A 17,241-nucleotide genomic window follows, 5' to 3' on the forward strand; every position below is an offset into this window, starting at 1 on the left:
GGGCATGTGTGTTTCAGCATCTCCATCAGGGTCTGAGATGCCATTGCCCAAAGCATCTTTCCTTCAGATCATTTCAGGTCCCTTCTAAGACCAGCTACTGGGCTCAGCTACAACAATCCATTCCAGGTCTGATTAAAATCTTCCTTATAAGTACCTGTTCTTCTCTTTCAAATCCCTTCTCAAAGCTTCCTCTAATCAGTTTTCTACAAAGGGGAAGAAAGTAGCAATTTAATAACCATGTCTTGTTTTAACCGACAAGGGTTTGGATAAAAAGATTCTTTCCACTTTCTCTCATCTGAGGCACCTTTGGAAAGACTGGTATGTTTATCTGATCTGTTGGGGTTTTCATAAAGTGCCTTAATTCCAGTAAAGTAATAGGATAAATAATTTTGAGTTTGTGCTCTAAACAGAGCATAGCAAAAATACTCGCTTTCTTTCTTTCTTTCTTTTTTTGATGAAGGGCAGGGGCACTGGGAACATGGAGATTTGGTCAAAGATACAGAGCCTATATTTGGATAAGTTGCTTCAGTTTTTCATTAAATAAGATTTCTAGGAATCAGACTTATTGCGAACCACATGTACACTCTGTGTTTTTCTCAGTTTGTCATTCCTAGGCTCTGGCAAATTTCTGGATATGATTCCAAGATGTTGCAATTTCCCCATGGGTGCCTTAAAAGTGGTACAGTGTGCTGGTTAATTTTCTCATGTGGCTGTCAAAAAATAAAGGAACTCTATCCAATTGCTTTTCTCACAAGCTATGATTATTTCCTTTGGACAAGTATATCCCAAGCATAGACATCAGGCATTGTACAGATTTCTTATTAAAGCGCAGGTCCAACCACACAAAAACAACTCATTTACACCATTCCAAATACACGTGTATACTTCCCCCACCCAAGAGGCAGACACCTCTAAGGCGGTTAGCCTAGAAAATCAACTGTCCCCAGCCTAACTACCCACCACTCCATCTATATGCCAAATGTGATGCTAATAGATGATCCATCATTGTCAGCATCCAGGCACTGTGGAGAAAAAAAAAAAATCCTATTAAATCAGAGCTGATGAGACCTGTTGCCTGTTTCACTCAGGGCACATGGCAACTTGCATGGTTTAATTTCACTCAGCTATTTAATTGAGCCCCAAGACTAACAGCTTAATGGGACACTGAAGTATTCTATCCTGCAGATTTTAAATTAAAGTTTGAGACACCCTCCACTCAGGACATGCAAAGAACTCCAATTAACACTAATTGGCATTACACATGATTAGCAAGTGGAAAACATGATTTTCCTGAAAATGTCACTTCCCTTCTCTTACTTTAAAAAGTCTATATATTCTAAAAATAACAACCGTGGATGCATACAAAGATTAGACATAAAGGTGTCTATCTAGCATGGTGCTTATCCTGGCCAAAAAAAAAAAAAAAGAAAACTGGAAACAAAGATCTATAAGGGGAAATGGTGTACATAAAAGACAACGGAGACAAATGCAAAAATGTTTTTAATGTTATGAAAATTTCTGACATGGGGAGATACTCCTTACATATTGTTCAGTGAAAAAAAGTTAAAGACTCCCAGGAATGTCATAATACCACTTTTCTTCATAGTACAGGGGAAAAAAAAAAAAAAAAGACCAGAACATATACATCAAAGTATAAACAGTAATTATCTCTGCATGGTGAGAATAATGTTGATGTTTATCTTATTCATTTGCATTTCTTTTTCTTTTTTAAAATGCATGTTGTTGTTCAGTCACTCAGTCGTGTCTAACTCTTTTGCAACCCTATGGATTGTAACCCACCAGGCTTCTCGGTCCATGGTAAGAAGACTGGATGGGTTGCTATTGCCTTCTCCAGGGGATCTTTCCAACATAGGGATTGAACCCAAGTCTCCTGCTTGGCAGGGAGATTCTTTACCGCAGAACTACCAGGGAAGCTAAAAATTGCATACTTCTGCAAAAAAATAAAAAAACACAAACATTATTTTTCAAAGTCCATCATTAATTCCTACAGGGAAAAAATGCAACAGTGATTTATTTTGGAATTTTAAAAATCAGTGCTTCATCTCCACCAACTGAGAACTATCAGTAATGTGCTAATTCAGACAATGTTTTCTGCGTCACCAGGAATTTTACAAAAGCATTCCACCAAAGTAATTTTGTTCAATAAATACATTTTTCTTCCTTCTGATTTAAGACAATATTGTGCTTCTACAATAAAGCTTATTAATAAAAAGAGTAATATATACAATATGTAAAATAGATAGCCAATGGGAATTTGCTGTATGATGCAGGAAACTCAACTGAGGGGTGGGATGGGGAGGGAGGTGGGAGGGAGGTTCAAAAGGGAAGGAACATAGGTATCCCTATGGCTGATTCTTGTTGATGTTTGGCAGAAACCAGCACAATAAAGTAAAGTAATTATCCTTCAATTAAAGGTAAATAAATTTAATTATAATAAGGAATAATGTGCCAATAAACCTCAAGTGGAATTATGAGGGCAAACATGGCATTTAGCCACCCATGATGAGGTGGTCCCTGGGGTGAATTGTTGACAATGCCCACTCTCCTGTTCCTTTATCCTGAAACCCCCACCTGAGAGGGTGCACTGATGTCCGTGTGTTTCTCTTTCAGAGCCAAAGATGTTTGTCTTGCTCTATGTTACAAGTTTTGCCATTTGCGCCAGTGGACAACCGCGGGGTAATCAGTTCAAAGGAGAGAGCTACTCCCCAAGGTATATCTGTAGCATTCCTGGCCTACCTGGGCCTCCAGGCCCCCCTGGAGCGAATGGTTCCCCCGGGCCCCATGGTCGGATCGGCCTTCCAGGACGAGATGGTAGAGACGGCAGGAAAGGAGAGAAAGGTGAAAAGGGGGCTGCAGGTAATGAATGAAGTTCCGTAAAAACCCTCTGTCGCCCCCACCTTAAGATGAATCCCTTGCTTTGCTGCTTTTTCAAATGAGAAGCGCCCTTTCAGTCCTTTCCTGACCTCACCTTCATTAATCAGAACCATTTATTGAGTCCTTGCTATGCCGCAGTTGCTGCTCTAAACCCTCTAACTGCAATCTCACTGCAGCTTCCCCATGACAGCTCTTTCAAGGGGATATGGTCCCATTTATAAATGAGAATGCAGAGTGGTAGATGATTCAATAAGTTAAGGAGGATGGAAGGGTAGGGTAATGCCTGGCAGAGCTGAATTCTCCTGGAACATCTGATACCCACGACCTCTGGGCTGGTACAGTGGCTGCCTGTGAGAGGGGGAATGGATGGATAGACAGACAGATGGCTGGGGAGGATACGGGCGGATGAAGCAGAGGGCAGGAATTAGGAGCCAGAGGCACAAGGACCATCCTCTCTGCACTTAGAGCCTCAAAAAGACAAAAAAAGGCTTCTAGATTTTACTTCTCAAACAGGTGAAATGACAGTAGTACTGTATAACCTTTGTTGATCTTTCTTAGTTCAACACTCTCCCACCTGTCCTATAGCAGCTAAAACTCTAGATTTCTTACAGCTCTATACAGCAAGACGATTGTCCCCTACTCTTTCAGTAATTGTCACCTTTTCCCCCCACAAATAAGTCGGCTCATGAAGCTTGCCAGATTCTGCAATGTTTCAAAGTAAACCAAATTAAAATTCTAGTGAGACTGTGTTAATGATAAAAAATAAAAGGAAGTTTTGGATGGAATCAATCTCTGAAAACAAGTTTCCGAGTGTAAAATGTGGGACAAAGATAGGAAGAAAAAAATCAATAGATCTAAGCAGTATGTCTCTAGTCACTGCAAGTGATTTACTGATGTTATGGGAAACAATATCATTATAGATATATTCAAGTGATTAGATAATAATTCTTTGCTGAATTTCTTATGCAGAAAATATTTGGCAAATCAGCAGCTACTGAATCTATGGCCCTTAATCAACCCTAGATAAAGTATCTTTAGGTGAAGTTTCAACATCAGATAAACTTTCATTTGGAGCTCTGGCGTCATCTTTCAATGTCTTCTATTTGGTAACACCTGTGAACACACTACTGTGTCGTGAATATGCTTGAAATTCGATAATGACACCGTGATCATAGTTAGATATTACTGGCCTTTTTAGCTTACTGTGTCTGGAAATAGTAATGTAGTGGTCACACAAAAATGCATTGGAGTCAGAAAGATATGATTCTTTCAATTACTAACTTTGCATCCTTGGGGGAGAAAAAACTTTTGAATCTGTTTCCTCTTGGTAAATTGGAGTTATTCAGTGTGATTGTGAAGATTAAGAAAAATAATACATACAAAGTACTCAAGAATAAGTGCCATGTGATAAGCATTCTGTAAATGTTTGCTGTTATTATCTATTACACTGTGATCTGTGAGTATTAGTCATAGCTACATTTGTGAATATCCAAGTTCAGTTCAGTTCAGTCACTCAGTCGTGTCCGACTCTTTGCAACCCCATGAATCGCAGCACGCCAGGCCTCCCTGTCCATCACCAACTCCCAGAGTTCGCTCAGACTTACATCCATCGAGTCAGTGATGCCATCCAGCCATCTCATCCTCCGTCGTCCCCTTCTCCTCCTGCCCCCAATCCCTCCCAGCATCAAAGTCTTTTCCAATGAGTCAACTCTTTGCATGAGGTGGCCAAAGTACTGGAGTTTCAGCTTTAGCATCATTCCTTCCAAAGAAATCCCAGGGCTGATCTCCTTCAGAATGGACTGGTTGGATCTCCTTGCAGTCCAAGGGACTCTCAAGAGTCTTCTCTAAAGCCATATAATAAACTAGAAATGACCTATCTGTTTCATGAGGTAACTGTAGTGCTATTTAAACATATGGATATGCATTCAGAGTAAACTGAATGTTAGTAATTGACCCTGGTGCTGAAATAGAATGTTAGTAGTTAGATCCTGGGGGCTTCCCAGATGGCACAGTGGTAAAGAATCTGCCTGCAATGCAGGAGATGCAAGAGATGTGGCAACCTACTCCAGGACTCTTGCCTGGAAAATTCCATGGACAGAAAACCTTGGCAGGTTACAGTCCGGGGGTTGCAAAGAGTTGGCACGACTGAGTGACTGAGTAGACCCTGATGCTGGGAAAGATTGAAGGCATAAGGCGAAGAAGGCAGCAGAGGATGAGATGGTTAGATAACATCACCGCTTCAGTGAACATGATTTTGAGCATATTCTGGAAGATAGTGGAGGACAGGGGAGTCTGGCGTGCTGCAGTCCATGGGGTCCCAAAGAATCAGACACGACTTAGCAACTGAACAACAACAACTGCTACAAGTTTAACCATATATGAGATCAGGTAACCCCCATACTGATCAGTCCATTCACTCATCCATCCATTCATGCATCTTTCATTCAACAAACTTTTTGCACACCTCTTGCTCTCCAGTATTATTCTAAACCAAAGTTCCTCAACCTCCACACTAATAATATTTGGATCCAAATAATTGTTGCCGTGGGATGGCCATCTCCTGCCTTGAATGACATTTAGTCACATCTCATTTGATGCCAGGGCATTCCCCACCAGTTGTGACAACCAAAAATGTCTCCTGGCATTGCCAGTTTTCCCTGGGTGCTGAATTGCACCTGGTTAAGAACCCCATTCTAGGGAATGTGAACATGAACACAACATTGCTGCAATCTTGACAAGCAAACATTGGGTGGGGCAGGCCAGTGGGAGCACAGGATTACAACATGTCATCATCATCATCACTATTAATCAAGAATTTACTGTACCAGTGATTTTTACATTAGGTACTTAATCTCAACTGTAACCTTCTTAGCAAAAATCATAATCAATAATAATGTTACAAAAGACAAAATTGATATTCAAAAGTAAAAAGACTTTCCCAGTTTTATTTAAATCCAGTGTATACATACGTATAGGTAAGGATATAAGAAAAGCAAGAATGTCTGTGTGGTCAGTGAAGGCACATCTCATTTACAAACAATAAGGACAGAACCCTGGGGCTTTGAGGATTAGCTTTTAATGTGTCTGGAACTGGACACAAAGTGGCTGGGAGCTTCTGCTTCCTGTTTTCCCTTTAATACTGTGTATGTCTTCTCATTTATCCCCACCACATCCACCTCAACCCCCTGGCATGGTCAAGTATATGCTCTGTCCAGCTTCCCTACTCTAAATTACAGAGTTTGAATTATTAACCTTCCATTAAAATATGTCTCCCTCACTGTGAACAGAAAGTGTTAGTCCCTCAGGCATGTCTGATTCTTTGTGACCCCGTGGACTATAGTCCACCAGACTCTTCTGTCCACGGAATTCTCCGAGCAGGAATACTAGAGTGGGTAGCCATTTCCTTCTCCAGAGGATCTTCCTGACACAGGGACAGGTCTTCTACATTGTAGGATGATTATTGACTATCTGAGTCACCAAGGAAGCCCATCTCCCTCACTGCTGTACAGCAATTATTGTGGTAGCATTTTTTTTTAATTAATATAATGTGAAATCACATCCCTCGGAGGAGGAAATGGCAACATACTCCAGTATTCTTGCCTGCAAAATTTCATGGACAGAGGAAACACTAGAACCACCTTGTGGAGAGATCATTCTGTTTTACTATACTGCTTTGGATGTTTATGAACTTAGTTATGACCCATATTTGCAGATCACAATGTAACATGTCATAATAGCTAACTTGGGGATAAGACAGTTGTCATTCAAGTCAAGGGCATTCAGACCCAGCACAGCACCTAGCCTGTAGCGGATGGTCAATCAGTATTAGATGGTTTAGATGGATCTATGCCTGTGCACATACAGGTATGATGAGTGCATGGGTGGATGGATCGAAAAAAAAATAGCACTAAAGAAAAAAATCCTTATAAGCTCATTTCATGGAGGACCAAGAAGAAATCCATTCTCTCCGAGTTTCAGTATCTAAGCATAGACTAACACTCCATAATTCTCCTCTCTACCGAGCATATGTCTGACTGAATAGGGAGGGGAGAGTGATTTATCCCTTCATTCCATTCTTCATTAATTGGCCCTTATCACAGAGCAAATCCTTCAAGCACACAGGAAGAGTCACCATAAATTATTACAGCTAGTCCCTGGTTATCTAACTCCCAGCAGTTCAAAATATTCAATAACTATAGAGATCCAAGTGTTGAGATTATAAAGACCTTTTTTGGCGTTGTAAAACTGCATCTTAGTATTTATGGTCTGGTCGCTAAGATTTTCAAGAGAATAAGACTTCAAGAAATCTAGTCCAAAACCTTCATTTCAAGGACTGAGAAAGTTGTAGAGATAAAGCCCCTTCTTCGCACTCACCCAACTAATCCACAGCTGAACCAGAGCTTATCGGGTTTGCTGAGTCACCGTTTGCTACTTTCCCCGCCGGGTTTAGAGTGGATTTAGATCCAATATTTTCATAGTATAAACGTGGCATTTGAAATTCAGACAAGAGTTGACTTGCCCAAAGTTATAGGGGCAGAGGAATTTTAGTACATAATGAAATTTAGTGGTAGGAATTGCTACTGATGCCAAAATGTTTTTTTATTGATACATCAAAGTCATGTATAAAGACAGCTCCTATTGAAAATAAAATAGCAATGTGTAACTTGTAGTCCTTGATTCATAAGTTAATTTCACAGTAAAATAGTATTCATATTCCTTTTCTACCAAACAGAAACAAACATCAAAAGATTCGACTATCATGGCCTTATTTCAAGAAATAAATACTAGTTTGTTTTGGCTGGGGCTAGTGGAATTGTTACCAAGTCCAAGCTTGCTCTGCTTACCATACAACAGGCCAAGGAATCGGAGACGAGGTGTTGAAGCAAGAAATACGACGTTATTTGGAGGCCAGCTGATTGAGGAGATGTTAGACTAATGTCTCAAAATAACCATGTATGGGGTCTGGATTTCAGGTTCTTTTATAGATCAGAGACGAGGGAAGATGAGGAAACAAAGTAAAAAGGCCATTAATCTTGCAAATATCTCCTAGAATGGCAAGCCTCAGGCAGGAGATGTGTTAATTTCTTTCTTCCTGCCTTCTACAGATGGACTGGGTGTTAAACAAGGCACTTTAACATTCAGGCAGAGGGGCAGGCTTCTCTGAGATGGGCTGTTATGTATGATTATAATAAGAAAAGTAATAAAAAACGAGTCAGAGAAACAGTTCCAACATGGAGTCAGAACTGGCTTTTCCCTGCAACAGAATTTTAACTTAACAGCAAAGGTCATCCAGAGCTGGAGAACAGCCCTATGATCAATAACAATGCTGACTGAGCTGTTGCCGCTGTATCCGGTTGTTGCTGTTGTCAAGTCGCTGTGTCCAGCTCTTCTCAATCCCATGTTGCCAAAAAAGGGTTGCATTCATTATTAGCATTTTTCTATGCATCATAAATTACTAAACAAATCATTGAGACAAAATACTTGATGCTTTAAGAGTACAGCTTTAATTCTCCTGAAACTTGTATTATCCAGAACACTTCATTGCTAAATTTGCCAAATAACTGAAAAAAAAATAATAATCAAAACTCATAAATTGATGTAGGTGTAATAACCAAGTAAGTGATATCAAAGTACTATCAAGATAAAGTGAAGTGAAGTGAAGTCACTTAGTCGTGTCTGACTCTTTGCAACCCCATGGACTGTAGCCCACTAGGCTCCTTGGTCCATGGGATTTTCCAGGCATGAATACTGGAGTGGGTTGCCATTTCCTTTTCCATCAAGATAAAAGACCTAGCTTAATAAAATTCCTGAGAACAGATACATAGTTAAGAGTAAAATTACACAGTATAACAATAATATACTTTCTCTGACTATAAAAATGTATTACAAATTACCAATAATCTGGATACTTTTCAAGAAGCTATTTATGAAGTGGATTTGGCCATAGCACTGAATGACATTTTTTATACTTTTAGGTCAGCTGTTATTTTTCACAGCCTTTATGTCTTTCCTACATATATGGAGACCCAGAGAAATTAAAGGACTTGACTAAAATAATACATTTATGTTTGGGATCGCATGTACACCCATGGTGGATTCATGTCAATGTATGGCAAAACCAATACAGTATTATAAAGTAAAATAAAGTAAAAATAAAAAGTTTTTAAAAAAAAATAAAAAATAAAAGAAAATAATACATCCACTTAGCTGTAGAGTCAAAAAAAAAAAAAGTTTTTTTCTTTTAATTTCAGCCCCAAAGGTAAAAGGCATTGTGATGAAGGCAGAACATCATTAAGCTTGACATCCAGTCCTAGTCTTGCTACTGACACAAGTTTCTTTCCCTCTCTGGGACTCAGCTTTCTCCACCAAAAAGAACTCCCACACAGTGGTGGCAGTCACAGCTGTTTGGTTATCGTGACATACTGAAGAGCCCTCTCTGTGTTGCACTTCACAATTTACACATCTCTCAAGAGATGTCCAGGTGCCAGAGTTAGGCAGGCTGGAGTTCAGATCACCTCTCCATCCTTCACTAACTCTGTTCCTTTGAACAAACTAACTTCTCCATGGCTCAGTTTTTTCATCTAAGGTTAGAAGTAATAATAATTCCTAGTTAACAAAGCTGTTGCAAGACTTAAAGCAGATGACGCATCCACATAAGGCTTGCAGCTGGGACATTGTAAATGTTTAATAAATATGAGCTAATCTAACTTGAATTAACTTTTTATTAATAATGCTGATAAAAGCTGAATGGGGCATGGAACTAAGTAGCCTCTAGGATTCATCTTGTCCTGCCTACCTGCATGACCCCACTCTGGGGAATAATATCATCATGCTTTTGAATTCCTCCAGTAATGATGAGTGTCTGTGTGTATCTAATTTAGCAGCAGGGGATTCATCATCAAAATGATGGTTAATTTTTTTTTAATTAGTAAGTTTTAGATGATTTCTCATATAATCAGGAAAATTTTCTTGATATTTTGATGAAATTTTTCTGTCTTCATTGCAGCACATCAGTGATTTTTTTTAAAAAATATATGAATTATTCAGTAGTATACTGTTGAAAGTTGAGAAGACAAACTTGCGGTGTGTGGGCATGTTGTTTGTGATGCTATATTTACAGGAACTATTAACTAAACTTTAAACTCTTTTTGAAGGTTTGAGAGGTAAGGCTGGACCCCTGGGCCTTGCTGGAGAGAAAGGGGACCAAGGAGAGACTGGGAAGAAGGGACCCATAGGACCTGAGGGAGAGAAAGGAGAAGTAGGTCCTCCTGGGCCTCCTGGACCAAAAGGAGACAGAGGAGAGCAAGGGGACCCGGGGCTGCCTGGAGTGTGTCGATGTGGAAGCATCGTGCTCAAATCTGCCTTTTCTGTTGGCATCACAACCAGCTACCCAGAAGAAAGGCTGCCAATTATATTTAACAAGGTCCTCTTCAACGAGGGAGAGCACTACAACCCCGCAACGGGAAAGTTCATCTGTGCCTTCCCAGGGATCTATTATTTTTCTTATGATATCACATTGGCAAATAAGCACCTGGCCATTGGGCTGGTACACAATGGGCAGTATCGGATAAAGACCTTTGATGCCAACACAGGCAACCATGATGTGGCTTCAGGGTCCACAGTCATCTATCTGCAGCCAGAAGATGAAGTCTGGCTGGAGATATTCTTCACTGACCAGAATGGGCTCTTCTCAGACCCAGGCTGGGCTGACAGCTTGTTCTCTGGATTTCTCCTGTATGTTGACACGGATTATCTAGACTCCATATCAGAAGACGATGAGCTCTGATGAGGACTGCTGGTCTGAAATGTCCCAAGATCCTTATGGCAGACACTTTGATTTAATCTGGGGCCCTGGAAGTTGGAAGGAGCGGAAATGAGATCCAGAAAGACACCCACTCAGATTCCAGAGCATTTACAGACAATTCTAGCAGAATCTGTTAACACAAGTTGAACCAGCAAACCATTGAAACCACACTAAAATGAATTATATAAAAAAAAACCCACATATGTTCTCTCAAAAGTGATGTTCATAAATATTTAAACAAATTAAAGACAATGTTACAAATTTTCTATTAAATTTCTTGAGTCCTAAAACCAGCTGGCAATGATATTGTCTCATTAAATCCTCATAAAATTGTATTTTTGCCTGATCAAAACATCCCAAAGTCCTTGACAATTCTCAAAAGACTGTAATAAGTAAAAACACAAAGGTGAGAGATGACAAGTAATTTCAAACAAACTAAAGTGATTATTTTGCTGTATTATTTTTTCCTTCATGCTTATATATGAAGTATACTCAATAATTCTTTCATGAGACTGTAGGATCCAGACACTATATTGCTGGGTCAGATTTAATAATGAGTTAAGACAAAATCCCTAGGCTAATGTGTATTGAGTATTGAGTATACTGTCACAGTTCAGTATGATAAGTGCCATGGCAAATAGGTTGACTCAGCGCTGGAGGCACATGGGGCTTGTTATTCCTGGGGGTTGGAACAAGAGAAGATTTTATACCTAGAAGAATACTGTATGTGCTAAGATGTGTATTTTTAAATAGGTGGGAGATATGCGAATAAAACAAGGAATTCAACAGCTATAGTCTCTCCCATCTCATCCTCAAAACACTGATGGTATTTGCAATCAGGAAGGGGTGAAAAAAATCTAGAGATACCCTGGGAGTGGTAATGGAAATGAAGAGAAACGGGTTTCAGAGATTAGTCAGTAGGTTATTTTCCTAAATTCTTTATCATGATAATGTCTCAGAACAAATATTTGTCGTTTTAGTTTTAACACAGGTAAGGGCAGGGCTTTCCATTGTAGTAAGATATTGTTTCTCATGGGTTTCCCAGGTAATAAATTCTAATAAAGCAAAGCATATGAACACTGATTTATGAATGAGTTAATGGAAGGAGCGAACAGGAGGAGGAGAGGGCATGGCCAAACATCTGAACAAATAACTGTCCCCTCTAAGTCTCACACACCCTTTAGTTCCACTGTTTCTCAGTGTCAACATCGTTCCCCACTGAACTGCAATTCCTCAGATAATCTCGCCCATAATACTCTCACGCCCATTCCCCTGGCCAATAGTATCAGCATTCCCTAGCGCCCACTTTTTTTGGCATCCTGTCCATCCTTCCACATTCTTTGCTCATTCATATAATAAGTATCATTCAATGCCTCTATGCATGAATCATTACACTGGGTTCTGTGAAGATAATACAACACAGATGTATTTATATTCACAGAAGATGAATTTGGTGCAACCCCTGCCATCCACTTTCTAAGGAATTAAGAAAGGCAATGACACGCATGCACACACAAAATACCTAGAATTCTGGAAATAATCATGCTAAAATATGACAAGCACTAAACTGGAGATAGGAGAAGGCAAAGGCACCCCACTCCAGTACTCTTGCCTGGAAAATCCCATGGATGGAGGAGCCTGGTGGGCCGCAGTCCATGGGGTCGCTAAGAGTCAGACACGACTGAGCCACTTCACTTTCACTTTTCACTTTCATGCATTGGAGAAGGACATGGCAACCCACTCCAGTATTCTTGCCTGGAGAATCCCAGGGACGGGGGAGCCTGGTGGGCTGCCATCTATGGGGTCGCACAGAGTCGGACACAACTGAAGCGACTTAGCAGCAGCAGCAGCAAACTGGAGATAAAGACAAAATACTTTGGAAGGAATGCTGAGGGGAAAATGTTAACTCCAAAACTGGGATGTGAGAGAAAAAACAATTAGGGAAATCTCTGCCCCCTTTGCCTGAAGTGACAGATGGAACTTGGAATGGCCAAAGTGGAGGGAGGGCACTTCCAATACAGGGAACAATGGGGACAAAGCATGAGAGTGAGTGCAGAGACCCAAAAGAGGCCAATCCATAGGCTGTATCTGCAAGAGTCTCGAATGGCAACCTGAGAACTGGAGATTTTATTCATAAGAAAGTATGAAGCCCCTGTGTGTTCCAGAGCTGGATGCTACTGTTATCGAGGGTGAAATTTATGATGATCAAGAAGCTGTGCCTGTGGGCAATACTTCCTTCTCCCAGCTTGCAGATCTATCTTGCTTTAATCCTTTTCCTCTGACTGCCATGCATTTTCCAATCATGGTTCTCCTTCCTCCTCAGGACATGGGTCTGGGAGGCCAAGGACAATAAAGATTAGAGAAGAGAGATAAGAGGTGGTTTGAGATAGTCAGTTCAGTTCAGTTCAGTTCAGTCGCTCATCGTGTCCAACTCTTGGCAACCCCATGAATTGCAGCACGCCAGGCCTCCCTGTCCATCACCAACTCCCGGAGTTCATGCAAACTTATGTCCATCGAGTCCGTGATGCCATCCAGCCATCTCATCCTCTGTCATCCCCTTCTCCTCCTGCCCCCAGTCCCTCCCAGCATCAGAGTCTTTTCCAATGAGTCAACTCTTTGCATGAGGTGGCCAAAGTACTGGAGTTTCAGCTTTAGCATCATTCCTTCCAAAGAAATCCCAGGGTTGATCTCTTTCAGAATGGACTGGTTGGATCTCCTTGCAGTCCAAGGGATTCTCAAGAGTCTTCTCCAACATTGCAGTTCAAAAGCATCCATTCTTCAGCGCTCAGCTTTCTTCACAGTCCAACTCTCACATCCATACATGACCACTGGAAAAACCATAGCCTTGACCAGATGGACCTTTGGTGGCAAAATAATGTCTCTGCTTTTGAATATACTATCTAGGTTGGTCATTACTTTCCTTCCAAGGAGTAAGTGTCTTTTAATTTCATGGCTGCAGTCACCATCTGCAGTGATTTTGGAGCCCCCCAAAATAAAGTCTGACACTGTTTCCACTGTTTCCCCATCTATTTCCCATGAAGTGATGGAACCAGATGCCATGATCTTTGTTTTCTGAATGTTGAGATTTAAGCCAACTTCTTCACTCTCCTCTTTCACTTTCATCAAGAGGCTTTTTAGTTCCTTGTCACTTTTTGCCATAAGGGTGGTGTCATCTGCATATCTGAGGTTATTGATATTTCTCCTGGCAATCTTGATTCCAACTGTGCTTCTTCCAACCCAGCATTTCTCATGATGTACTCTGTATAGAAGTTAAATAAGCAGGGTGACAATATACAGCCTTGACATACTCATTTTCCTATTTGGAACCAGTCTGTTGTTCCATGTCCAGTTCTAACTGCTGCTTCCTGATCTGCATACAGATTTCTCAAGAAGCAGGTCAGGTGGTCTGGTACTCCCATCTCTTTCAGAATTTTCCACAGTTTGTTATGATCCACACGGTCAAAGGCTTTGGCATAGTCAATAAAGCAGAAATAGATGTTTTTCTGGAACTCTCTTGCTTTTTCCATGATCCAGTGGATGTTGGCAATTTGAACTCTGGTTCCACTGCTTTTTCTAAAACCAGCTTGAACATCTGGAAGCTCATGGTTCACATGTTGCTGAAACCTGGCTTGGAGAATTTTAAGCATTATTTTACCAGCGTGTGAGATGAGTGCAATTGTGCGGTAGTTTGAGCATTCTTTGGCATTGCCTTTCTTGGGGATTGGAATGAAAACTGACCTTTTCCAGTCCTGTGGCCACTGCTGAGTTTTCCAATTTGCTGGCATATTGAGTGCAGCACTTTCACAGCATCATCTTTCAGGATTTGAAACAGCTCAACTGGAATTCCATCACCTCCACTAGCTTTGTTCATAGTGATGCTTTCTAAGGCCCACTTGACTTCACATTCCAGGATGTCTGGGTCTAGATGAGTGATCACACCATCGTGATTATCTGGGTCATGAAGATCTTTTTGTACAGTTCTTCTGTGTATTCTTGCCACCTCTTCTTAATATCTTCTGCTTCTGTTAGGTCCATACCGTTTCTGTCCTTTAATGTGCCCATCTTTGCATGAAATATTCCCTTGGTATCTCTAATTTTTTTGAAGAGATCTCTAGTCTTTGCCATTCTGTTGTTTTCCTCTATTCCTTTGCATTGATCACTGAGGAAGACTTTCTTATGTCTTCCTGCTATTCTCTGGAACTCTGCATTCAGATGCCTATATCTTTCCTTTTCTCCTTTGCTTTTTGCTTCTCTTCTTTTCACAGCTATTTGTAAGGCCTCCTCAGACAGCCATTTTGCTTTTTTGCATTTCTTTTCCGTGGGGATGGTCTTGATCCCTGTCTCCTGTACAGTGTCATGAACCTCCGTCCATAGTTCATCAGGCTCTCTATCCATCAGATCTAGGCCGTTAAATCTATTTCTCACTTCCACTGTATAATCATAAGGGATTTGATTTAGGGCCTACCTGAATGGTCTAGTGGTTTTCCCTACTTTCTTCAATTTAAGTCTGAATTTGGGAATAAGGAGTTCATGATCTGAGCCACAGTCAGCTCCCAGTCTTGTTTTTGCTGACTGTATAGAGCTTTTCCATCTTTGGCTGCAAAGAATATAATCAATCTGATTTCAGTGTTGACCATCTGGTGATGTCCATGTGTAAAGTCTTCTCTTGTGTTGTTGGAAGAGGGTTTTTGCTATGACCAGTGCATTCTCTTGGCAAAACTCTATTAGCCTTTGCCCTGCTTCGTTCCGTATTCCAAGGCCTAATTTGCCTGTTACCCCAGGTGTTTCTTGACTTCCTACTTTTGCATTCCAGACCCCTATAATGAAAAGGACATCTTTTTTTTTTTTTTTTTTTTGAGATAGTCATCTGCCTCAAAACAGCAGCTGAACCTAGAATTCCAAGCTGTAAAGTTGTTTTTTTTTTTTAAAGGAAAAAAAAAAAAAAAAAACCAACAACTAGCCAATAGGAAAAATTTACCTGGGGAAGAACAAAAGACAGCCCCTTTGAAGATTATGAGATTTGCTGAAGAAACTGAAGATGGAGAAGTCATGGAAGACAGTCATGACCCAGAAGAGTATTATGTAATTTAAACTTTCTTCTCATCATGATCCTTTAATGCATTCATTTTTTGGACTCCATTTTATTTACTTATCTCTTACATGTTTCTTGCAAAGCTTATTTTGAGTAGCTTTTTAAACTGAAGTTTCTTTAGCTGGAGTCTTGGTTCTAGGCCAAGGAATGAATTTTATTTGGAAATATCTGGCAGGATTGTGATAGGAATCAGAGAGCTAAAGTGGGAAAGGAAAGGTTATTTTGGTTTTAAAAGGATAAACTTTTAAGCAAAAGCAGGTGTCTTTTACTCCTTAAAAAATGACAGATACAATTTATTCACTTTTACTGATATTTGTGTAAAGAAGAACAATTTTGGTTTAAAAAACTCCAAGTCCCATTCCAGTCATTCTTCGTAAGAGCTGACTTGTAATGAACATGTATCAAGAAATGTTGGTTGACAATGTACTGTCTCATTCCATAAGGATTTAAAGCCACTTGGAAAGATTGATAAAATATAGAAAGGACACACGGGTCAAAAGAGGATGAGAACAAAAGGGCAAAACAAATAAAAATGAAAGGGTGAGATTAATATAAAACTGTGTCTGCGTGAACATGCATGTACCTATGTTGTACATTTACAGAACACATGTGTTTCCTTGTATAGGGGTATACAGAAGAGCATTGCCAGGTCATTCATCATTGCGAATGATGTTTGTAATGGAAAAAAAAAAAAAAAAAAGATTCCATGAACTTTAAATACAGTTTTTCTCAGCCACCCAATGAAAAAGATCATGGATGTTTTGTATTTAAAATGCTTTTTAAATATTAGTTATTGTTGCTTTGGAGAAGAGATTCTCCAGTATTCAAGCCTGGAGAATTCTATGGACAAAGGAGACTGGCAGGCTACAGTCCCTGGGATCGCAAAGTGTCAGACACAACCGAGTGATTAACACTATTGTTAGTATATACCTTCCTTTCTCTCTCCTTCTGTAGTTCTGCTATCAATAGATGACATCACTACTCACCGTGTCACCAAAGCAAAAAACTAAGGGACATCCTGGATGTCTTCTTTCCCTTCCCTGGTGAATTTCTTTCACCATAAGTGTTTATGGTTCTAGCACCTAAGAGTTCATTTGTGAATCATTGTAGCTTTCCATTGCCAGTGTCAAGGTTTCATTTGTACATTTACCATCTCCTCTGAACTAGTAAAAATAAAACTTTTAGTTGAATCTTGGCCCCTGGCCACAATCCTCAAATCCATTCTCCATATTAAGCTTGATCTGTCCTTCTATACTACATACATGGTCAGGTCACTCCACAGCCTGAAAGCCATCAGTGGCGCTTCAATCTCTACAAAATAAACTGTTTCTTGAAACCTAGTTCAGTTCAGTTCAGTCCAACTCTTTGCGACCCCATGAATCGCAGCACGCCAGGCCTCCCTGTCCATCACCAACTCCCGGACTTCACTCAGACTCACATCCATCGAGTC

At 40.2% G+C, this 17,241-nt stretch overlaps 1 protein-coding gene across 5 annotated transcripts in view; it reads left to right on the top strand.

Moving 5' to 3' along the window:
* Positions 1 to 10,989, top strand: part of C1QTNF7 (C1q and TNF related 7) — a 125,334-nt gene extending 114,345 nt beyond the window's left edge. For all 5 annotated transcript variants that reach the window (XM_060417683.1, XM_004009997.6, XM_060417682.1 and 2 more), the window contains 2 exons: positions 2,632 to 2,877; positions 10,050 to 10,989. In XM_060417683.1, the coding sequence (XP_060273666.1) occupies positions 2,640 to 2,877; positions 10,050 to 10,681 (870 nt within the window). In that variant the 5' untranslated portion in view covers positions 2,632 to 2,639 and the 3' untranslated portion in view covers positions 10,682 to 10,989. The remainder of the gene's footprint in view (positions 1 to 2,631; positions 2,878 to 10,049) is intronic.
* The last annotated feature ends 6,252 nt before the right edge of the window (positions 10,990 to 17,241 follow it).

The sequence above is a fragment of the Ovis aries genome, chromosome 6 (assembly GCF_016772045.2).
Source record: "Ovis aries strain OAR_USU_Benz2616 breed Rambouillet chromosome 6, ARS-UI_Ramb_v3.0, whole genome shotgun sequence".
Classification (NCBI taxonomy): Eukaryota; Metazoa; Chordata; class Mammalia; order Artiodactyla; family Bovidae; genus Ovis; species Ovis aries.